Below are 24,950 nucleotides of genomic sequence, written 5' to 3'. Positions count from 1 at the left end.
ATTAAGAGCCGTGCTTGAAATGTTGAATATTATGCCCTGCCCAAGATTCTGAAATAGAGATGTCGTTTGTTGTTTTAAGTATATAAGACTTTTTAGTAAAAAATCCTGTTACTAGGTATACCTGTACAACGCCTTGAAATATAAACAAAATTATTTTAGATTGAGCAAAAACTGTACAAAACAGTCCTGAATTCCACAGAGTAGCTCCAATTAGGGCCATTTTCCGTTTCGATAGCCTCTTCAGAAAAAATGAGGTCATTAAACCTAAAACAAAAATAATTTTGAAAAGAAATACCCTTTCTATACCAATTTCTTTTAAGATTAATGAACTTTGTTTATTTAAAAAAACAACTGTAACCTACCTACCTACCGGTATTTATTACCTCAAATAAAAATAAACATCGCACTTACTTCCTATTGCTGAACTCATTGAATTTATTCCATTCAATGATGTAATATTTGTGGAATCCATTCCTAATTCACTAAAAAAGTCCTTGTATATAATTCCATAGCAATTTACATACGCACTAAACATTGACTGGAATGAAATAATATCGATTTATTTGTGAGCAGCTTCATGATATGGATAAACCATAAACTTAATATTATTAATTGCCATATAGTATTACGGGTGTAAATTTTATAATACTTACCAAATTTACAAAAACACATGTTAAAATAATATAACCATAACCTCCATCCGGGGCGACCAATTCATAAGTTTTCACTTTGGCCATGGCAAAATTTTACTAAAGTAAAAAAATCTACTACTTTTATTTAATACGTACGCCTGATATTTTCATTATTATATCATTCAAAATGTAATCTTTTTATCATTTGTCTATTTGAGTGTATCTTAAAATTGCGTGAAAAGCATCTACAAGTCAAATCCTAACACAAACGCAAAGATTTTGTCTGTTTGTAATCGTTCGTTTGTAAAGTTTTAGCTAACTACTTTATTAAATTATCGTTTAGCAGGCCTGTAGCTACCAAAATAACATATATATTATATTTTATGTTAACTAAAATTCGATGAATGTGCAAAATATATCAAGTACTAAGTATATACAGAAAAACAGTTAGATTTTTAATCTAGAATATAAAATTCTTACTAGGTTGTATAATTTTGCACCCTTCATCTAGATTTTTAAAACGACTCGTTTGGATAATTTATAAACCCAAAGTCACAAAAAATAAACGAGTTTTAGTCTTAGTCTAATCAACACAATCTGTTGTTTTTTTCTAATGGGGAAGTTGGTGATTAGCCTTCTGTGCCAGACACATGCTGTCAACTTTTTGGGTCTAAAGCATCCTAGTTTTCTCACGATGTTTTTATTTACAATGTGAGCGAATATTAAGTGTTTATATAGACATACAGTCGATTGGTGATAATAACCATGGGACTCGGGTATTAGAGTCGCACGCTAAAGCCACTAGCCAAGACTGAAAATCTCTTAAACATGAATTAAATTAAAATTGCATTCATAAAATAAAAATTTCCTAAACGAACACTGCTATATTTATAATTAGTATAACTTTTAACAAAGCCGTTCTTATTACATTAATAAAGACAAGTATTATAAAATAGCATCACCTGCGCTTACTATTTTGTCAGGAGCAAAATAAATTCCAGTTATAATTTATGGAAATTTAATGATGTAAATTTAAATTGAATGTCATAACCTTGTTTTTATAACAAATATAAGCGAAAGGAATATTTTATTATAAGCAAAAAAATATATTTTATAACTAATGTTAGTTTTTGTGTGATTTTTATAGACAGAAAGAGATAAATAATAAAATTTGGCATTTAATAAAACGATTAAGAAACTTATATAGTTATATTAACGGCAGGCAATAAATGCATTTTATAAAAGTAGTATTAGAAACAAATACTTAATGATTATTCAATTCAAGTTATAGTCAATTATGATTAAAACTTAATTTGATGTAGATGCTTAAATGATGAACAAAATTCAAACACTTGAACTAAACTAAGCTCAGTATTATTATGGTTAAATTTATTTGTGTTTAAGAATCTATGAGTTCTCGTAGCCCAATAGCGCAAACACATTTCTGCACTTGTCTCAGTGATCATAGTTCTACGGCAATTAGATCGTAAGACAAACAACGAATATAATCGAGGTTTAGGTGGCTGTTTTTTATATGCACTATTTGCATATAAAAAGGGAACAGGCGCAAACAATTTTCCGATTACGATACCAACATTTTTTTATTATTTTATAGGTAAGAATTTCCCAAACATCAGTCGTATTATGACCTTATGACTTAGACACTAGTGAGGTCACAGAAAGTACACAACGAAAAAACAACTTTAGACATAGGTATGTGATATATCTACTTATATAGAGCCTTAATATATGTTTTACGAAATGCTAAGCTGCTTATTGTAGGTATAAAATTACTTAAGGTAAATAATATTTGCCATTTCTATGCGTCATACATCCATTTAGTTTATGTAAACTGCCGCTAGAACTAACCGGTACACCTTTATTTAATTGTATTCCACCCTTACTATATTTGCATTTCATTGCAGTAACAGGCACGGAAATCATGTTTAATATGTTTATACAGGCAAAGTGGTTAAGGAACCTTGCCTGCCTAATGGTTTTTTTTCACCTGGTGTTAAGTAATACCACCGCCAATGGACATCCAAATTGCCAGAAGGCTCGCAAGTGCGTTGCCGGAGTTTTTTTTCTACCCTATTCCATACAAACTTTACTTAAATAAATTATATGAATAGTTAGTCATTTATAAGACTCTTAATGCTATTCTATTTCAAATTTGCATCGCACAGATTTATCGAAATAATATTATAATGAGGACATAATTGTGTGGTAATCATCAACATATTACGCTATAGAAATATTTTATTCAGAAACAAATTATTATCATGAGTAATTCAAATGATAACAATTATGAGTCATTTTGTTCTATCTAATGCAAATAGCTCATTTCATAATTTAAAAATATATTTATCATTTTATGATTTTTTAAACTGATTATGGAACATTTTTATTTTTATTTAATACTGGAGAATTCTGTTGACGTCCCTGACTGTAATTCCAATTACTCCGAAAATAGCAGTGATCATGTTAAGTGCTAATTGGTAATTATCAGTGAAATCTCTGATCTGAAAAGTAATGTAATATAAGAACTGCGAATATCAGAACGATTATAAAATAACGAACTGTTAAACCATGCAATACTCATTCAATTTAAGAGAATTGATAAAGTGTATTCCAAATATACATAACTTAGTTTAAACCCGTATCCAGTTTGACCATTCCCAGCATGCTGCAGATAATTTTATTCTAGCTATTTTCATTTAATATTAAATACGAAGCGAAATAACTTGTTCAATAAAAAATGTTTCCTAGCGGAAATATATTTCCATTTGACAAACAGCATCTTCAAGATATAATACTAATCTATTATAGGTGCCTAAGTCAGGTTTCCAATACCAGAGCGTCACATTGATATACCAAGTGTTGCGGTATATTTCTCTGGTCCAACAACAACAGCTATCACCAACACAAAAAATATGAAGAGAATGTATCGAGAAACGCCCAGTATTGTGAATAATGTGTAGTATTGTGAACAGCTGTCACATTGTCGAATGAAGTAATTCTTTGAAAATATTTTATTAAATTCGTAGAAAATTTTCTTATACAGGTTGGCTCAAAAAAAAGTGTCAAGCGGTGGTCCAGAGATAGAGCATCCTTAGAAGAACCCGAATAACATGTATGTTCTACGAGTGTTTGTTGTTTTAGGAGTTATAATTATTAAACATGTATCGGTGTTCCGTTTAAAATATGCGATAATGTACTTACATCGGTCCATCAGAAAGAATTGAAAGCTGAAGGAATCATGTACATGTATTTGAGGTCATTAGACACATACCAGGGCCGACGCATTCAATTGATAAGGAGTACGATTAAATGAGTTCCATGTCTATTATTTTTCTCACACGGCGTCTGAAAATATTATATCAACAAAAAGGCAAAAATATAAACGTACGTTACATCGCATACAAAAATGTATGAACTGTAAATAATGAAACAGGTTAGACGAGGAATTATTGTTCTAGTAAAGTCCAAGGTAACTAATAAATTCTTACTCGTCCTTCTGAAGAGACAGAAATTGTTTATTGATTAGACATATACAGTATCTATATTTAAAGCATCTCATTTTACATTAACAAGTTTTCTAGACGGTTTATCTATTTTATCTCTAAATAATAAATTAGTAATAAAAATACAAAAACGATAAAATGTTGATCTAAAAACTTGCGGTATTCCTTTTGGTTTTTGTTTTCAATTTCATTAAGCTATGCTGACAAATACTCTAATGGACAAAAACTTTTCCAAAAAGTGTATAATTTAGTCTGCTATGAGTAAAGAAACAATGTTACTTAAAGTATGATAAACTAATGTATCTAAATATGCATCTTTTTAATAAAAATACCTGAACCTTTATAACTTAGCTCGTTTGATACAGTACTCTAATTAAAAGCTTCTTTCGCTTTAGCCTGCACAAATAATAAAGATACTTACATAAAACTTTCTTTGTCTTTTATCTCTAAGTTGCGACCTGCATTTATGTCTGCGGGTGTTTTCTGCGACATTTCAGTGTGTTCTTTTAAAAGCAACTTTATTTCTAAACAAAGGAAAGATTAAGTACAATCCAAACATGAATAATATTTAAAATACTTTAATTTTCCTTTCAGTTCTTAATACATCCATTTGTAATTAAAGATTTTTGTGTTATATATATTTTATATCGGTTAATACTGGATGTGTGTTTGAATGTTTTTATCTATGTCATTTCATTTTTCTTAAATTGTAAGTATCAAACCAGTTTTTGTGATTATGTAATATTCACCAGTTTCATATGGAATTTCTTTCCGCTTCACATGCCAGGCGACTGGCTGCATCATAACTCCAACAACAAAACTGTGTACCGATATTGCGCAGACAATTATAAGGGGACACAGTCCATACCATTCTGTCGTCAGTTTAAAAATGTGAGGCTCAATAAACGCAACTAATGCTAAAAAATACTCATAACTTTAAAATAAACAATAATCTACGCACAAGATTATCCACAACGCACCTATTATAAATTCTTTATACAAAAACTGTCATTATCCAATGGAAAGCCTTCACGTGCTCATCGGATAGGTAGTTGAAAACCGAATTTGCTAAACGATTTAAATCAAATAGAATATTTATTTTTAGTACTTGCATATCATTAATCAACATGACAATTCACTAATGTCCTATTAAACCTAATGTCAATTAGCCGCCGTCCGTTGATTTATGGGTGAGCAATCAATCTAAATGATAGTTGAAGTCTGGCTCTTAAAAAAAGTGGTAAAATACCAAAACCACATAATTAAAATAGTTCTGGATACATGATGGATGGATTTTAATTCCTTTATGAAAACAATAGAAAAAACAAGCCAACAATTGCTTGCTGAACACTGATTGCAAGATACCGTTTTTTTTACGAAATATTCATTTGTTTTCGTGTTTGATATATCAAAAATTATTATATTAAATACCCAATATTCTGCAACATTAAACAAATTTAAAATCAGAAATCCAAAATAAATTTAACAAGAACTATATTTTAATTAACTTTATAATCTTGTGCTCCGCAAAGACGGTGCAAAATACAGCACAGTTATAGAACAACGCCCCTAATAAAACAGTCTGCTTCTTTGACAGCACTCTAAGGAGATAGATTATTAAGAAAAATAAACCTGCTTGTCTGTTGCTTGTAAAAGAAATTTTCTTACATAAAGATCCAAATTCTTCGTAAAATTACTAAATATACAAACAACAGCGTATAACATATTTATATTGGGAAATATCAAGTCGTAAGAATGTGTATATTTATAAGGCTAACTAGCCAACTAACATTTAGTATAATCCACTGCAGCGCATCATATACAATACAGCGAGTTAATAATTAGTATGAATTAGTATAATAGTTACTGCTATAAGGATCACAAAGCCATAACCTTCATCAGGTGCTAGCAATTCGTACCTTTTTGTTTTATCCATTTTCACTTATATTCCTATATTTTCTTTGTTTAGTACTAGTAAATACGTCCTCAATACTCAATTAAATACAATTGTATATTAAAGTATTGGTTCAATTAATAATACAAATTACCATAATGTTATATGAAAGCATTTAATGCATAGATAGCATTAATGTCGCATTAACTTATGACTACAGTTTGAATTGCACAATTGCCACTTCCAATACTAATGTACTTATAAAAAAGGAATATACTGGCTTAAAGGCTAGTGAATACACGAGTTAAAATATTGTTCTAAGTTAACTAGATCAACGGTTCAGTCGTTTATTGCATTAGGGTTAGGATGGGATTAAAATGCAGTGTGATGCCGAAAAATGAAATTACGTTTTTTCCATGAGCACGTACAGTAAACCAATTTTGAAGGTTATTGGTGTCTGTATCTCGTGTGAATGCAAATATATCGACCTATGCGACAATTTAGCCATGACATTGTATCGTGTCCTGCGTATTCGGCATTCTCGCTAACCTCATCGTCTAACAATGTTTATAAACTTCAAGCAAATAATAAAATTGATATTAGAAGCTCTTTAGGAAGTTTCATGATTCGCCCATCGACGATTTTATACCTACTTTGAAATGTAAAAGCTATCAAAAATAAAGAATCAAATCTTATTATATCGAACCTGGTTCATTTAAATATAAACGTTAAAAACATAACGTAGGAATAGGCTACATTATAATTTAAATACGCAAACAATAATAAATCAATAACATCCATTTAGACGTCTTACTTAATTGTATAAAATAAAATATTTAATAGTTAATTAAATATTATTTATCATCAATAAAAAACCACTTTGACGCACATTGTTCTCAGTAATGGGTATTGGGTAAGATTGGCTATTATCGCAACAGCCATTACCAAAATATTATCAGCAGTTATTTGCGCAGGCAATTAATTAATTTGGAAAAGGCTTTACAATATCACCTCATATTTTTAAAAACCAATTCAGTTATGATAAGTGTAAGTGTGAATTAAGGTACGTGAAGTTATTTGTGCCAATAAATTATAATTGGTGCACAGCACGGTTTCGAACACAATATGATCAGTCGAACGCTTAACAACAGCAACTCGGAAGTAGACTAAGCAATATCTTCGAGAATAACAAAAACAAAATAATAACATAACCTGTTCTGTTCCTTGCACTTTCGTGAGGATTAGGTAGCTTACGTATTATAATTATGTAATGTTACCATTTCCGTTCTATCCAAAACAATATGGGACCAGCAAAAGGCATAAACCAAATAGCATTATAGACTTCATCTGGTCAACAAATTATTTTATAGCCAAGTGGGTCCCCGACCACAATAAATTAAATAAATTAAGCGCATGACCCACAGATAAATATATCAATAAGATTTTATAAGGATCACTAATTAATTTAAATATTTATAAGTTTCAAATGTTACAAAACTAAATTACTGTGGTGCTAGACAGTTAAAAGCTAGTTTTAATTTTTAATAAACCATGTAGTCTCGCAACGTTGTTGGCCGGGGCTGTCAGTCACATCTGCTACAATTTCGCGACCATTAATCGTAACAGCATGTCACGGTGAGCTCGGAAGTTCCGAAAAGCTGACGTATTGGTCTCATCTCATCGTTGTTGCTATTTTTATGTCACATTCTCTCACAACTATTTTAACTTGGTTGTTGTTGATACGAAAGTAATGTTTTTTCCTTTTTTCGATAAAAACAGGAGCTATAATTAAATAAATAAGAAATCTTTTCTTTCCGTACATTTTAAGAAGTACAAATATATGATTGTACTATTATTATGTTTGGTAACTGATTACTTTTGCTCAGGATCGATTCATAATCCTGTAGAATGTTGCACATGGGACTACGGCAAGTGTTTGAATTATTATTATTAATGACTTTAAATTATTTAGCATACATTAAAGAATAATACTCGAAATACTGAGTCAAATGCTAGACTGATATGTAAGAAGCCTGTTTTATACCTAGATCAAATGATTGTTACAGCGTCGGGAAGTGACGACCCCATCACCCTTTTCACGGATTATTTCACCAGCGCAAACAGTCAACCCCTTCCTAGTGGGAGTGTCATGCTGTTGCCTTCAAACTTCAGCCAAATGGGCAGGCACAATGAAGGCGTCACTCATTTTACAAAATGGAAAATTTAAAGTATCGCATTATGTTCGTACTCGTGTACGAGTTCCGCCGTGGCACTAGTGCTGCGGAAACGACTCGAAGGGTGAATGATGTGTATGGTGGTCATGTTGCAACAGAAAACGCAGCACTAGTGCCACGGCGGAACTCGTACTCGTAAATAATGCGATACTTTAAGTTTTCCATTTTGTAAAATGAGTGACGCAAACAGAAAAAAACAGAAGAAAAAACAAATGAATGTCGGTCATCGAAGCACAAATAATGAGTAAATAGCTGTACAAATTTGAATTTGTAATTCCTTACCAAAGAGGAGAACATCGTGATTAAAGTGACCTGATATGTAAGGACCTAATATAATAATATGTATAAAAAAATTACAAGCTAATCCAAGGTTTAACTGAGTCACAATTAATATATATAAATAGCTTTTTACGAGGAAAAAGAAATATGATCAAAAAGAAGATTTTCAAATAAATTTAAAGACTGAACTCGTTTAATATAAATTGGTAAGGAATTCCATAGCAAGATACTTTGCACAATAAAGGAGGAGTGATAGAATTGGTGGTATTATGAGTAGGAGTTTCAAGAATTAGATGGTACCGATTGATGGACGCGATTCAAAACTACCGCCGGAGAGAAACACATCACAAATTAAAATTTAAATTATCTGAAAATGCCGATGATAATATTTAAGAAAATGCACAGACGTTTTTAGGTGAAATAAAACTACTTAAACGCATTTTTCACGTTATTAAAAATTATATGTCTACGATACTACAGTTATTTTAAAATACTTGCATGATGTATTTTAAAATATATTAAACTGTAAGGGAATAGAAGCGCGTACTTGCCTTAATTCCTAAAACATTATCATTCCAGACACCAGGTTAAGAGAAGACACGTCCGCAAATCGGTCAGGGCCATTTACTAGTCGATACAAATTTTAACAATGAAAAGTATAAGGTTGGAGAATCTGACTTTGAAGTTATCATTAATCGCAAAAGGCTAAAATATGTACATTTTATGATTTAGTCAAATGATAATTTCATATAAAAGGAAACATAGTATTAATATCTTAAAACTAGGTATGATTAAAAAATATACATAACATAGTAGTCATAATATTTTATTGGTGTACATTTTGTTTTTCAACTATGTGGATATATTCATGCATCTCATTAGAGGCCCTAATAACCCTATAGCGTCTAACTACGTAAACAAATAATGATTCTCCATAATTTTCAAAAAACATTTAAAAATAGATAACTATTATAACGACAAAAATACACGACTACCGCAATCGGTTGAATTTATTTTTCCATGAATCAAGCGATGTGATCGACACCAATTTTGAATAACAAGTTTATAAATAAAGAAAAATACTCGACAACTGAAAATATACTTTTGGTTAAAGTTTACGTAGATCAGACTTTCAATTTATTTTTATAAATCCATGTATTGGCGAAACATGATCTGACGAGAAATAGATGCAGAAGTAGGGCGTGGACACATTTCTGCGTCTGTTTCGATGAGACTTTTTCTTATCAAACAGCCGAGTTTAAGTTGTTCTTATGAATAATAAATGGTCATAGTACCATATTTCATGATTTATATGCATACAATAACCAACTGAGTATAAAATATAATAAACATTTCGTCAAGCAGATGAATTAATTATTCAACAATAAATTAAAAGTTTAGATTCTATTTTTAAATATTAAATATAAATAGGTTTTGAAGGTTTTTTTAGTCTGTTTCTAATTAATGGACACTGATACATAACTATAATCGTATATTTATCCGAAATACAGCCCTGATAGGTTTCAATAAGGTTGTGAAATAGCCCTCGGCCCAACAACAAACCCTTTGTAATCAAGTTAATTATTCCACTAGGAGCTTGAAACCGACATCACCTTTAAGGCTGAGAAACCTTATAACGTTTCAGGAACAATGACTTAAACACAAAAACACTATTTTGAGATGTACAATCTTTATAAATAACAATAATATTATTAGATATAAAGATATGTCTGCTATTTTAAAACAAACATAATAAGTTCTTTGGGATGTCTACAATGTTTTCTTGTTAATTAATGCATTGCGGTTTTTAACAAAAAACTAATTATAGAAGGGATAAACAACTTACTTTAAAAAATTTTCTATTAGAATTATAATAAGAATGAGTACTGACTAGTTTATTTATATTTGAAGGGCATAAATATTATATGAAACTGATTTTTGTGTTGATGGTGATGACTAGACTAGATATACAAAAATATAAAAATTGAACCGTGAACCACTCAAAGCTTCGTTGATAAAATGACCTTTTTTTTTAATTTTTGCCAAAATGTACGAATAATTAAATAAAGACAACATTTCAACGTGCAGCAACCTTGGGTACGAGTTAAACCTATCTAATTGTAATTAGTTACTGTAAACTAATTAGATTCGCATTTAATGAAAAAACTTAATGTACATTTCTTTTGTAGAAAATAAGGAAAGGAAAAAAAAATCAAATAAAGCTGGATGGCTATTACTTTCTGTATCATTTCTTTTCATATTAAGTTGTAAATAGGTAGCTTGTTAATTAATTTTATTATTCGTCAAATATGTACAAAGATGTAATGAAATAATTTGTGATCAATGTTTTCATATAAAAATTATAAAATAGCTGTTATTAGTTTATTGTCGCACGTATGGTCTTGGTATATTCAACGAACTTTAGCTTCTGCTTACTCCACGATAAAATATACGTTATTTTATTAGTTAGTAAGATGACGTAAGACTCGCCTTTATAAAAAAGGTAAATACTTCGCCAAATATTATTTAGGTGGATTTAAAAATTAACTACAAGATTTATTTTAGAGCTTTCCTCACTGTACACTGTACTGCGTGTACTATAAAGCAGATGTATATTTCTTTGATGGTAGAATTCTCCTAAAACATTAAGGGAGGTACGTCACCCTTCGTGTTTATTGTATCCAAGTAATGGTGGTACCACCCCAACTTGGCAGTGGTAGCGAACCACGAGCTAGCCCCGACGTGCGTGCGGGAAATATTTGCGAAAATAAAATTTATTACGGTGCTTTTCAGATCGTTAGAAAATCGAAAAATGTGAAAACTTTGTCCTCATAACTACATAATATTAATGTTAAACATCCCAATGTTCTGACTTTTTAAATATATAGTGCAATACTTTAAACGTTTAACATAGCTGTATAAGCTTTCTAACTGATTACCAGTTTGAGCGCAAATTTCCATTAATTGCGATACCGAAGTGAACCAGTGCAATACAGTGATGGGATTTTTATAAATATAAGTAGACTTCTTGTTAGATTGAGTTATTATTTATCTATCTATAATTTTTAAACAAAATGTTTTTATAATAATAAAATAAAGATTTATATATCTACTAATTACACACATGGATTAAACTACGTATGTGTTTTACTAATGTATTAATCCGTTAGAACAATATTTGGCAATTTAATAATTTTCGTTAACATAATATAACATTAATTAACGAACGAAATAGATTCTATAAGTTATCTAACTTAAAAATACTTTGCTAATATTTAGAACACCACAGTACAATAATGTAATATAAATTAGTTTAAAAAATGCTAATTCTAATTAAATCATATTATAATTTACATATAATAATTAGCGCAGTATTACAGTGTGTTCTACGATGAAGCATAATTGTGTTTTAATGTAAGCAAATACTTTAGGATACTCATTTATTAGTTTAATTTATAGGGTTTGGCATATTCTACGATCTTATCGATCGGATTTGCCATTTTATGTTTCTTTCACGTATTGAGTAGAATAGCGAACTAAGAGTTTATATTACGATACTTATATGGTTTGAATAAATGTTTGTTATGTCAATGAAAAGAAAATGAATCTCGTATTTTTATTAATTCGAAAACAGACAGACTTTATAATAATAAATACAATATGCATGCATTTATAAAAAAAATATAGGCTATAAATACATATTTGTGTAATACAAAAAATACTTAAAATGACTGGATTAATGTAAAAAGTGTGTAGTGTTCAGCAAAATGTTTAGCAGTGGAGAAACTCCGCTAATCACGCCGGATGGCTACAGTAGTATTTCGCAAGGTAAGTTTTTTATTGATAGAAGTAGGTATTAGTATTGTTTCAGTCTTAATCAAAATAATTTCTTATAAAGATGACATTTGAACATCAGTACGTACGTAATGTACACAACCTTGGATATACGACAAAAAATAACAACTATCAAAAATTCTGTTGACCCAGATTAAGAAAAACGTCGTAGCGTAAAATGAGAGCACTCCATATAATTTGTTGAGAAGTTTTGTCATTACTTTTATCATCTATAAACGAGCCATCTACTCGTGAAGCTTAATTTTTATACAGCAGTTTTTCTTAAATTACAAGTATGAGAGCAATTCCTGACATTTTCCCAGGTGCAAACATAACATTTTCTATATACTATTAAACTTAATCACTACATACAGAACAGTACATTAGTATATGTATGTATAGATACAGTTATACATCTAAAGTATGTAAACCGCAGAAAATAAACTAAACACTACAGCGTAATTCGATGGTGACGTTAAGCTGCCTTCAGGTTAACCTTCACTTTCTCAATATACTATAACATCCACTTATTTTTGGATGTTCCTTTACATGCAAACGATAAATTGATGGCTATATACCAAAAACTAAAACAAATAAAAAACTGTATTCAAGGTAATACTTGAATATAACGTAACTTATCCATTAATATCCAATACACATACTTTGTAGAAAGTTTTAAGTTTTGTAATATTTTTTAAATTTAAAAAGCATTGTATTATAAAATGATAAAATTTCTTAAAAAAAGAAGTTGAATATTAAATATCAAGGGAAATAGCTTGTGTTAGACGAAGGGTATGTAAATGTATACGCCTTGAATTACTTACAAGCTGACGCAAGTGTTTCACACGACTATGAGAAACTTTATTTATCGCCCTTTTATACTTAGTAATATTGTTTGCTAAGAATACCGTTAAAGCGTTCAAGAAATTAAAGTATTTCTCAATACAATACCAGTTGCACTCTTACGCATGCCGTTAAGTTATATTAGGTGTACTGTATCCTAAATGGACTCGAATTGTGTATGTTGTCTCGAATTAAATAAAACTACGGCATTATGGTGTATCTTGTATATCGTATAAAATATAAATGAGTAAGCATGATGTCCATATAATTAAGTTTTGAGTTTGCTGTATAAATATGTACTATATAGATGATAAGAGTAGAGCAGTGTTGGCCTAGTGGCTTCAGCGAGCGACTCTCATCCTTGAGGTCGTAGGTTCGATCTCCGGGTGTGCACCAATAGATTGTATTTATATGTACGCATTTAACATTAGCTCGAACGGTGTAGGACAACATCGTGAGGAAACCGGCTTGCCTCAGACCCGACGACGACGGCGTGCGTCAGGCACAGAAGGCTGATCACCTACTCACCTATTCGGTTAACAAATGATCATGGAACAGATACAGTTATCTGAGGCCTAGACTTAAAAAGGTTGTAGCGCCATTGATTTTGTATATATATAGATGATAAATTGACTATGAAAAACCATTGAATATCAGTACAGCAATCAATATCACATATTCATACAATGTCAGCAGACTTCAAGGGCGATGTAATTATAGCTATACGTTGTGTTCTTGATAATATATTCAATACAATTTTCATCATTTCATTGTGAAGGGCCTTTTCAAGGTTTACAAACATTTTCATTGCTATAGTCTGGTAATGTAGCTTTTTATATTTAATATATGAGATTTAATAATTGAATATTATTTTTAACTAATATCGCATTTTGTATATGACAACTGTTTTTATTTCAATGCATTTTATCATTATATTTAGTACTACATCAAGGTACTACATCAATACCATCCAATTTTAGAGCTCTGAGACTATATATATATTGATAAAATTGGTTGGTATAATTCGCCTACCCTTGATGTAGTCTACATGTATATATATATATTTACTAGCTGACCCGGCCAACGTCGTTTTGCCATGCATATTATTTCCATTTTTATTTCAATAAAAATAATCTACCACTACTATAATAATATATAGGGGTTGTTCGTAGAGGGGTGACAATTTAGGGTTGTATGTATTTTTGTATGATGTATCATAAAAATATATATATATATATAATATAATATGTAATAATAATTTTTTTGGGGTGGACACCCCTTATCATTTAGGGGTTTGAAAGATAGATAGTAGCCGATCTAGACTTACTGAATATACATAAAAAAAATCGCCAGCATCGGTCGAGCCGTTTCGGGGGAGTATGGGAACTAACATTGTGACACGAGAATTTCATATATATACATATAAATATTAAAAAAAAATAGTCTAAGTGCACCATTTTAATTCACATACTAATCTATCTCTTTTCTATCATAGGGTGGACCCAATTTGACAGAAAAAGACGAAAGCGTATTAATACGTATGAATAGGTGACTATGCAAAATCGTGCGATCGTGATAGTTTTTATTGAATGTGTGTTTTCCTTCAGGTCTTATTAGTTAAGTATTACTTCTATATTGACATCCTAGTGTAACTTACAATCACAATAAATTCTTGTTGCACCTATGGCTAGAGCCGTTCTTCAGTTACTATTAAGTAATTCAATAATATGATCACGGTAATACCTTCGAAGCAACCGTGACCGCCCCTTATAGGTGTAATAAAACGCCATGTATGAACCAGGGCAAGTTCAAGCAAAAATCGATGCAGGTATTCGGGTGAATTCGTACGTTGTCGGCATGAGTCGGATCTAGTATTAACTCATAATTTTATGAAAGTAATATAATTAATACAAAATAAATTTTATGTTAGTATGACCGAATTGTAAACAAAGAAACAATATGCCTTGATTTATTGCATAGAAGTACCTTATTATGTCTTTCTTAGTGTACACAATATAAATTTCTGAAAGCATGTATAAACAATTGACAACCATTATATTATTTGAAACCTTTATTTAATACACTATATAAACTTTTATTTAATATACAGAGTTTAATGTGAGAGGAGAGTTTTCCGTATCGACGGGACTTTGACTAAATATATTATAATACAATGTAAATGAAAGTTAAAATTTTTATAACTAGTTTTAATCATAATATATATATAAATCTCCTATCACGATGTTTGTCCGCGATGGACTCCTAAACTACTTAACCGATTTTAAATTAAATTGGCACACCGTGAGCAGTCTGGTCCAACTTAAGAGATAGGATAGCTTAGATCTTTAATTGTAGTCGCAATTTTATTTTATTGCAAATTATTTGTCTATAAGTAATTGACAGTCGCAATTATCTGTTAGCTTCAAAAGATTCTAACAGATGTCGATACTTTTCGACTGGATTGAGTAAGTAATCAATACATGGCACTGCTATGGTAAACCGACAAACGTGTCATATAAGCTACAATTCCAAATACAATTCAAACCGAGGATCAAACGCAGGACCTCGGTGTTGAGAAACCCTCACATATATGTGATAACACATATCAAAACTAATAATTTCATGCGTAAATTTAAAAAAAGTTTAAACATCACAATTTCAAGATAATTTTATTATTGAAATTTTAATGGCATTATTCTGTTTATATTATTTGACCTTTAACCGGAGCGAGTACATAAAAATTAAAACAACGTCATACGATGTATCGATTTTTTATGAACTCTATCATGTTAGTGCGACATCCCGACCGTAATTCTATTAAAGTCGGTAGTGCTTTTTTCGCAAAAAATTGTCATAGTAACCTTGTGAGGGTCACTCGTGCCAATGTCATAACATTGACACGATTTTTATAAAAGACTATACGTACTGTATAGTCTCTAAAAACTCTCTACCTTAAAATAATCTGTTTGGGGTTTTTCTTATATAATAATCAACTGGCGCTATAATTTTATTATGGTCTGGCCTAATCTTGGAGTTAGATTGCGTTCTTTGATCATTTTGTTTTAAAATTCTTTATTGTTTATCATCCCTGCTGCATGCTTAACACATGCCTTCTTGCCTTCTTGTGTCGACGACCTCAAGGTTAAAAGTCACACGCTCAAGCCACCTGGCCATGCTACTCTGTGTTAGGTACAATGTATGGTCACACTTATTAAAACTACAGTTTAATTTATTTGATAGACGTATTTTGAGTTGCATTGTGCTGCGAATAGAGCGCTGCTGCGGTCACGGCCGTCATTCATTGTTGTGTATTCATCTAACCTACACTTTTCGTTTTTAACTTCCAACTTTAATTTTACGCTTACAAAGTATTCAATCAGTTTTCATAGCAACAACATTTCCGAATGCTTCCATGATCATACTATGGCTGACTTCCTGATCTCCCTCCATCATAGAAGTTTTTGACATACAATTTATAGGTTTTAACAATAATAATGTAGGTTCAATTTATAATAAGCGATGATCGAATATCATAAGAGTAAATTATATTAACTTACCTATTGTATGAACTACTATTGATATTATAAGGGTGTTAACACAAAACATCCGATAAAAACTCTATACTGTCAGGAGTTCTTGTCTTTATAAAGTTTTTTTTATTTCTAAGAGTAATTCGTGAAACGGGATAGCCTAATGGTGGTTCCGTGACCGTCATAGGATTGTGTTTTAGGTCTCCAATATTTAAAAAAATAATGGAGTTTTAAATACAAAATAAACTTCAGTCTTTAATTTAAATCATGTTATGCTTTAATTATTTCAGTTCTTTGTCCAACCGCTTATTAGTTTGCAGATCTTAATCTAGATGTAGAAGTAATATACAAAATGCCATTTCGTTACGCTTCAGTACATAATGCATTATAGTTCATAAAACCTAAGTAGATGTAAATGCCGTAGCACTCGTAGCGAACTATTCAGAGACAGTGTGGCGGAAACTACCATTTGGTTGGATATAATGACTAGATGCCGCATACGGAGTATTCCAATATCGCGGTCAGACCTCGAGTTAATTGCTATAGATTGTCACTTACTAAATGATATCTAATACGTATCAATAAATTTCATAGAAATTATACGATTAATTGCTGATTATGTGGAACCATAGAATGTATACAAGTTATATAACATGATCTGTTATTGTACGGTCTTTGTTAAATTTTAAAATAAAAACAACACAATGACAGACCTCCCTCCATAACTTTGTTGATTAACATTATACACGACTTACAATTTTAAAAAGTTTATCATTACAAGATTTATCAAATATGTTGACTTACCAATAATATCCTTATAGCTGGAATAACCATTAAATAATGCAATAACAAATCTTTAGCTTAGATCAAACATTTAATATTACTAAACAATGCCAAATATTATATTAAGCAAAAGTCAGTTAGGCATTGGCTTGTATCCAAGGGGTGTAACGGGAGACACGTGTATTGACACCGGGGTATATTGGGGTACCACACTGGTAACCCCAAGAACAGATGCCCACTACAGCATTGTTGTGAATAAGGGGACCACCAGCATCATATTGACACTGATCTCGACTTCCCACATCCAGCCAGCCGGAACAAAGCATGTTGTCCGTCACAGTGTGACCCAAAGTTCTGTATCTATTTTTACACACCGTCTGATTGACTGTCCAAATTTGCACTTGCCGTAGTTGTTCAGAAGGAGGACCGCCATTCTGCAAGAATATCATCTTTATTTCGTAGGTTTTGATTTTAGAGGAATTTATTTAGCGTTTAACAAACATTCTGATTTTGTTTATATGAATTTTTTGAAGAGAAACATATCCCAAATAGAGTATAATAAGAGTATTATAAAGAATATAGTAAGAGTATTTATTTCCACATTAACAAGAAATTTACTGTTTTTCATTAACGCTAATAATCTTTACGAGCATCTTGACGACAACTTTAAGATATTTTAAATAGTAACTAATACGGAACAGGAACGCATGAACTTTCATATTTCATCATGAAATGTTTTTAAACGAAAATTACTAAGTTAAGAAAAGTTAAACGTAAAAAAGCGTATTGTTTATTAAAACATTAGCAAATTGGTTCTTGTATTACACCTAGTAGTACACCTTAGATGTCAAAGTCTTATCTCTTTTAAATTACCTTAATCATTTCAGAGTTACATTGTAAATACACAATTATGGCCTTTGGTCACGGTGACTGAAGACAAAAGGTGTTGAATGTCAAAAGTATCACAGCTGTAGAGAAAGTTGTGTTATCTGTATTTATTTCCCCGGAGTTGGTATCGAGTCCATACATAATTGTAATACATCTTTAGCTATATTGGCGTAAGTTAATGTTTTGTATTTTAAATGATCTAGTTTAGGTTACTTACGTAAGTAGAACCCCATCCAATAGCCCAAACTGCTTGATTGTCAGTGAGCACATAATTAACACCCGCTATAGAAGCAGGCCTGACAGAATTACTATAAATGAAATGGGATGAGCTCTGGATTATAGCAATATCGCCATCTTGAATCCGTGGATTGTAGTATGGATTAAGGATTACTCGGTTTACAACATGGACAGACCCACCGCTATTCGCCCAGCTTGATCCAACTCGAATGCGCCATAAACTTGTACTATCACCGCTGAAATAAAATATACCTTATTTCGAAAAGTGTCAAGACGTTTTTTGACTAGGGCTTTCTAAAATATTTTTAGCTTTGTATTTGAGGATATTTATTTCATTGTATATGTATACAAAGATCCCTACAAAAATCCCTAGGCATTTTAGGGTGATCTTAAAGTAAATTTTAAAACAAAAGTGAGGTTGTAAAAAAATTGCAAGAATTAGACCCATAATCTATTTACAAATCGAAAATACATTTTCTAGAAGTCTGACACTTAGGTACCTAATTGAAAACAGATAACATTTGACATTGACGGATGAAAACATGAGATAAACAATGTAACAAAACGCCATTTGCCACTAGCGATTGCGTGGTGATTACCCCTCCCACGACTCCTTCTTTTAGCTAGTTTTATATATATTAGTTTACGAGATATTTCGATTGCCCAACGTGCCCCTATGTTCAATTAACCCCACTCTACCCAATATACCTACAATTAATACTATTACAAAGTTTTTCGTAGACCACGGGGCAAAAGGGCAAAAAGGCATGAGGCACACCTGGACACCTGTTTGACAGGACAGGCTAGGACACTCAATGCCAGAAGGCTCGCACGTACGTTGCCGGTCATTAATCATTGGTACGCTCTTTTCTTAAAATACTTATTGAGCGGAGAGTTCCACCCAAGAATACGAAGGACAGCCAGCGCGTCCACCACCGAATGCTGAACCTTCCCATGGTAGACGCCCAGAGCGGTGATCCAGATTAATTACTCTTTAAGAAAACCATTTTTCTGCAAATTGGAATATTTACAAAATAAAAAGGCTACAAATTGTTTAAATAAGTAGTCGAAGCAATCAAAGTAAGTTTCCATTGTAACAACATAACTTACAAGAAGCAGCTTGCCGCAGTCAGAACTGATTTTGTATTGAGAATGGAGCCAGCACAGACTTGGGAATAAGTTACATAGTCCTTGGACCTCAATAATGCGGTAGCAAACGGATATGAAGTTATAACCGCTACCGATCCTCCGGCAATCCTTTGTTGTGGCGCGGAAGCCGCTGAAACATTAAAAGTTAAATTGTATTCAATCTATTTTAAACTATATAACATAATTGACTAAAGAATTAAGGAGCCAAATAAACTCTTATGATACAAAAAATTAAGACTATTAATAAACTAATGAAGTACAAATGATATTCTAATAGCGTGTAGGTATTAAATATTGATGTTTTGAGTTACATTATCAAAGTTTTCATACCCTAACGTTTTTGAAAATATTGCAAAGCCTACGTTCGTCAATGATAATTAGAAATAAGATAATTTAGAATTCTAATCGTGAACAATATTTTCCAATGTATCCAGCATTTTTGTCTATAACAAATTATCAAAAATTTCTTCTTATTAGTGAAGTTTAATTTGTGACACAATTTTGGAAAAAAATATAATGCAACAAACTTACCCGATGCAATAGTAAGACAAAGAACTAATATTTGTATTGGCTGCATGGTTCTCGATTGACCACTACCTTGATTTAAACGTTCAGTGTATTTTATATAAAGTGTTTTATTTACTGTGATAGATAACATTAAGTGAAATATGCAATCCTTGAGGAGTTATGAATCATTTTAACTATACGCTACTTATTGAAAGTGGTTACTAAGAATTATTATTTAAAAGTACTGATTTCAGAAGATAAAGAATTCAAGCAGGAAACCATATTACCCACTGCGCGGTGGACATTCTTCCATATAAGCTTCTTTTATTGCAAATAACATTTATTACTTTTACAGTGTATTTAATACATAAATATAAAACAATTTAAAAAATAAAAAGCTTATTGGAAGTGGTATTCATTGGCTGCAATACAGTCCTTTAAACGTTGAGGCCAGATATCAATAGGAGCACGCACTATTTCTTCACTGCTAATCGTATGGATTGTGTTAGGGACTCCAAATTATCATGGCGTTTAGAGCAAGTCGTACTCTTAAACTGACCATAAATCATAATCCAGCGAATAAAGATCGGGACTAGTCGACGGCTGCCTGTCTTCAGCTCTGATGAAATCCGAAACGATCGTTTAAAACCAAGACTGTGTAGACCGAGCTTTATGACCTGGCGCCGACTGTGGCGGGAAGGACCATTGTTAGTTATTGAACATGGTGTTGTTAAGGGGCTTCACTACATTCTCAAGAATAATAGTGAATCTTGATATACTTGTGTCGATGTTTTGATACCATTTTCATAAAAGTATGGCTCAGTCACTCCTTCATAGCTAAAACCCCAACAAACCATCACTGAAGTTGGATAGTGCCCACGTTGCAATCTGTCGATTAATTGGAAAGCTTCCTTAGAGCTTTGAGAATAAATACGGTCATATTGTTTGACAAAATATTTCTCTATTGTAAACAAATTCCCATCCAGATAAAACAAAAATTTTCTGTGACCTCCCTTTGCGTACCGCTTCAGTAGTTGTTTCGGTTTTACCACCCTATTCATTTTTTTAAATATCATTCCTAAGTCATATTTTAAAATACGCGACATCGTTCTAGGTTTCATCTTCATCTTCCGAGATAAAACCTTTTGTACAATGTATTGGCGCCAAAATTAGAAATACCAATGAACAATGATATAAAAATGACAGTTTCTAAGTTCAAATGTAATATTTTGTAAATTTCCAATTGTAACAGTATTTAGTGCCAGATTAAATATACTTTGTAGCTTTCGTTACATTTTTTTTAAATAATACTTAATATAAAAATTTAAGAAAACCATATACAATTTATAATATATATTTTATTCAATAAAAGTATTTGTATACGTCTTAATTTTCATTTTAATAAAATTAAGCATTGTTTCTAATCCATTGTGTATAACGTGATACTTTAATGTTGACATCGGGGTACCTACTGCTTCCGCATTCTTGTCCCCATGTGTAGACTCCCACCAGGATATTGTTATAAATCAAGGGACCACCATTGTCTCCCGCGCATTGTCCTCGGCCACCGGTGTTTAACCAACCACTGCAGATCATGTTGTCGGTGACTGTAAAGCCCACAGGTCGGTATGCGTTTCTGCATGTGATGTCATTTACTGTCCAGACTTGAACGCGACGAAGTTGCTCAGAAGGGCCAGCATTTTGCTGTAAATCGAAACGATTTAATTATATAGCAGTAAATGTTATATATAATAGTATCCCTAATTTTCTTTAAGCTATGTTCTACTGAACACTGGCTGGTGGCTTACTAGCCAATCACCTAAGTCCTATAACATTATTATTATAATCTGTATACTTAAACTTACCAAATGCAAGTAGTTACTGAATTCAATATTATTTCTAAATCACAAACAATCTAAATTTATTCACGTACCCCAATACGTCCCCAACCAAGAGCCCATACAGGAGAGTAGTCAGGTACAAAGTAGTTAGCACCAGCAATCGAGGCAGAACTAACAGAGGGGGTAAATGTGAACAAGGTACTGGATCGGACGATAGCGATATCGTTGTCTCTTGTTACTGCGTTAAAGCCAGCATTGAGTATGATCGAAAAGACGTTGTGTACAATACCACCACTGTTAGCATTGGAAGACCCCACACGAATCCTCCAACGGCTCAATGGATCACCTCTGAAATAATTACGGCAAATTACTGATATGGAATATAAATACAATAGAATACATATTAAGGAGATTTGTAAAATCTATGTTATAAATAATTAAATCAAAACTTTTGAGCGCATCTCTGATAGATATATAAGTAATCTGCAAGGACAAGATTGTATTTTTTTCAAATAATGAAATAGAGAGATATATAGAGACCTCATTAACTGTTACAAACTTACACGTAGCAAGAAGCACTGGAGAGGATAGCTCTATTATTTATGATTGCTCCAGTACAGGACTGAATCCAGGCAACATTGTTTCTTGAGTATAATGCTGAAGCAACGTATGGGTATTCGTTGATTGTAGTAACTGCTCCTCCGGCGATTCTCCCTTGAGGCGAGGCTGAACATAAAAGAAGAATAAATATTCCATATAAAAAAGTATTTTCTCCAGATAATGTTTGTGATTATCATGGGATATGAGGATCATGAGATACTAAACGATGCCACTATAATATAATAAACTCACACGACATTTTAATATCAAAACTAAATTATGAAACTTAGAATTACATTCAGATTACCACTAAGAAAATAATAAATTCAAACCTGAGACAGCAGCTAAACAGAGAGTCAAGGCAATACTTAAAACACGCATATTTGTTATAAATTACCAAAAATACTTATGGCACCAAATAGAGAACATCTGTCTTTATATATTAGATCGAACAGAACAATTAGAGACAACATTTGATAAGCTGCCTGATTACTGGAAATACAAATCTTATCAAAGTATTAATTCATAAATATCACAACAAAAATGTCGAAGTCTGACTTAACAAGGCAACTGTTATTTATTTAAAAATTGGGAAACACTTGTTGAGTATTCGTTCCTCGCATTTCTTCACATTTATTCTAGAATTATTCATTATTGTTGTTTTACAAAGAAAGAAAAATCATAATTTATTTAGACATTAAATTTCATTGTTATAATGTACTAACTACAATAATAATGATCACAATAATTGCATACAAATATATTAATAATATTAATTTTAACGTGAACTAAAGCAAATTTTTCTCAGCTATTGTTTGGGGCTTCTTCTGGTATAGTGCCAGCGATATTTTCTCTCTCTCCTTATGTTTAGCACATTTTTTTATTATTATGGTAATGCATTAAAATATCTTACCATTGCGAAGTAATTATGAAAAAAAATCCTTTTGGATATATTCACCTGTAGTAATTGAGAATATAAACAATATTTATAATGCAAAATTCTTATTAAGAGAAACAGCTTATCATGTGCAAAGCCAGAGGATTTGTTTTATGACATATAACAAAACCATAGCAACTATGATTAATTTTAAGGTATTTTTAAACAATTGCAACAACATATTGTTTTCATTGATAGTTGTCTAATCTATGAAATATAGATTTCTCGTTAAATTTGATAAGGAGTTCTTAAAAATACATTATAAATAATAAGCTATAAACAGGTATCATGACTGAACAGACTGGTCAACAATATAAATCAACCAAATTATAACCATTATTTGTATTTTTTCCAAATCTGTATAACTAAAATTCCTGTTTCAGTTAAATCAGAAAATAACAAAATACAACATTGTTTCAGATATTTTATATAATTAGTGTTAGAAACAATTATAAAGGTATACTACCATCATCACGGCCCCCGAGATGACGGTGTCTAGGGTTTAGGACGACATTACCTCTGAGTTCATATATATTTATAATATAAAGATATAATAGACATGATATATATATACTCCTGACAATTCAGTTAATGTTTTAGCCAAAACTGGAAGAAATCAATAATGGAACGCCACACGTGGAGGTTCCACACGAGTCGACGTTTTCGTGGTATCAAAGTTGGAGACTGAGAAGCGAAGAGCAGTTTTCGGTACGCCAGACAAAGTAGAAGATGCCTTGCAAAATTCACATCGTTCATCATACAGGCTTAAATATGGCGGCCATATTGTTTTTGAAATTTCGAAATTAAAACTTCCACTCCAACAAATAGGCACCAGTTTATCAAATGCAGCAAATTCGATCCCCAGGACTTGCCAGATTTACAAATCGTACAACTCATTTTATAATAAAAATTGATATCAGGAGTAACAAACAAATGTGCGGTTTCTTATTTACGGTTTAATATTCATATATTAATGTTATTTAAATTCTGTTTGTATGTTTATACAAATAAAGCGCTATTCAATAAAATTCGTCAAGAGCGCGAGTCATACTTCTTACTTGAAAATGATGCGTTTCTGTTTAAATCATACTCATTTATCTCTTTTGGTATAGTTTCTTTATCGATTCAGTTTTCTCAACGAGATATCAAATATGTGTGTTAATTAATCTCATGGTCCCCATGGATCTATCGAGCATGAAAAGATCTACGAAAATCTATTTGACGGCGTGAAAGCCTTG

The 24,950-nt window shown here is 31.5% G+C and overlaps 3 protein-coding genes across 7 annotated transcripts in view; 1 reads left to right on the top strand and 2 right to left on the bottom strand.

Moving 5' to 3' along the window:
- The window catches only part of LOC123716729 (solute carrier family 12 member 4), a 165,126-nt gene that overhangs the window by 80,283 nt on the left and 59,893 nt on the right, over positions 1-24,950 (top strand). The window contains exon 1 of one of the 5 annotated variants that reach the window (XM_045672608.1): positions 12,295-12,391. The exons of the other annotated variants lie outside the window; for them this stretch is intronic. Coding sequence (XP_045528564.1) covers positions 12,331-12,391 — 61 coding nt within the window. The 5' untranslated portion in view covers positions 12,295-12,330. Of the gene's footprint in view, positions 1-12,294; positions 12,392-24,950 lie in introns of those variants that run through there. 5 annotated transcript variants of the gene reach the window in all.
- LOC123716737 (trypsin CFT-1-like) lies at positions 17,632-20,430 on the bottom strand. The gene is made up of 4 exons (XM_045672620.1): positions 20,359-20,430; positions 19,789-19,957; positions 18,659-18,914; positions 17,632-17,987 (listed from the first exon to the last, which is right to left on the bottom strand). The coding sequence occupies exons 1-4, from the start codon at positions 20,402-20,404 to the stop codon at positions 17,691-17,693; spliced, it is 768 nt and encodes a 255-aa protein (XP_045528576.1). The 5' UTR covers positions 20,405-20,430; the 3' UTR covers positions 17,632-17,690.
- Positions 21,673-23,222, bottom strand: LOC123716738 (trypsin CFT-1-like). The gene is made up of 4 exons (XM_045672621.1): positions 23,108-23,222; positions 22,739-22,901; positions 22,268-22,523; positions 21,673-22,038 (listed from the first exon to the last, which is right to left on the bottom strand). Exons 1-4 carry the CDS (start codon positions 23,154-23,156, stop codon positions 21,742-21,744), a joined length of 765 nt encoding a protein of 254 aa, XP_045528577.1. The 5' UTR covers positions 23,157-23,222; the 3' UTR covers positions 21,673-21,741.

This window comes from Pieris brassicae, chromosome 11, assembly GCF_905147105.1.
Source record: "Pieris brassicae chromosome 11, ilPieBrab1.1, whole genome shotgun sequence".
In the NCBI taxonomy this organism is placed as follows: Eukaryota; Metazoa; Arthropoda; class Insecta; order Lepidoptera; family Pieridae; genus Pieris; species Pieris brassicae.
The sequence above is the reverse complement of the archived record's forward strand: the minus strand, read 5'-3'. Positions and strand labels throughout refer to the sequence as shown.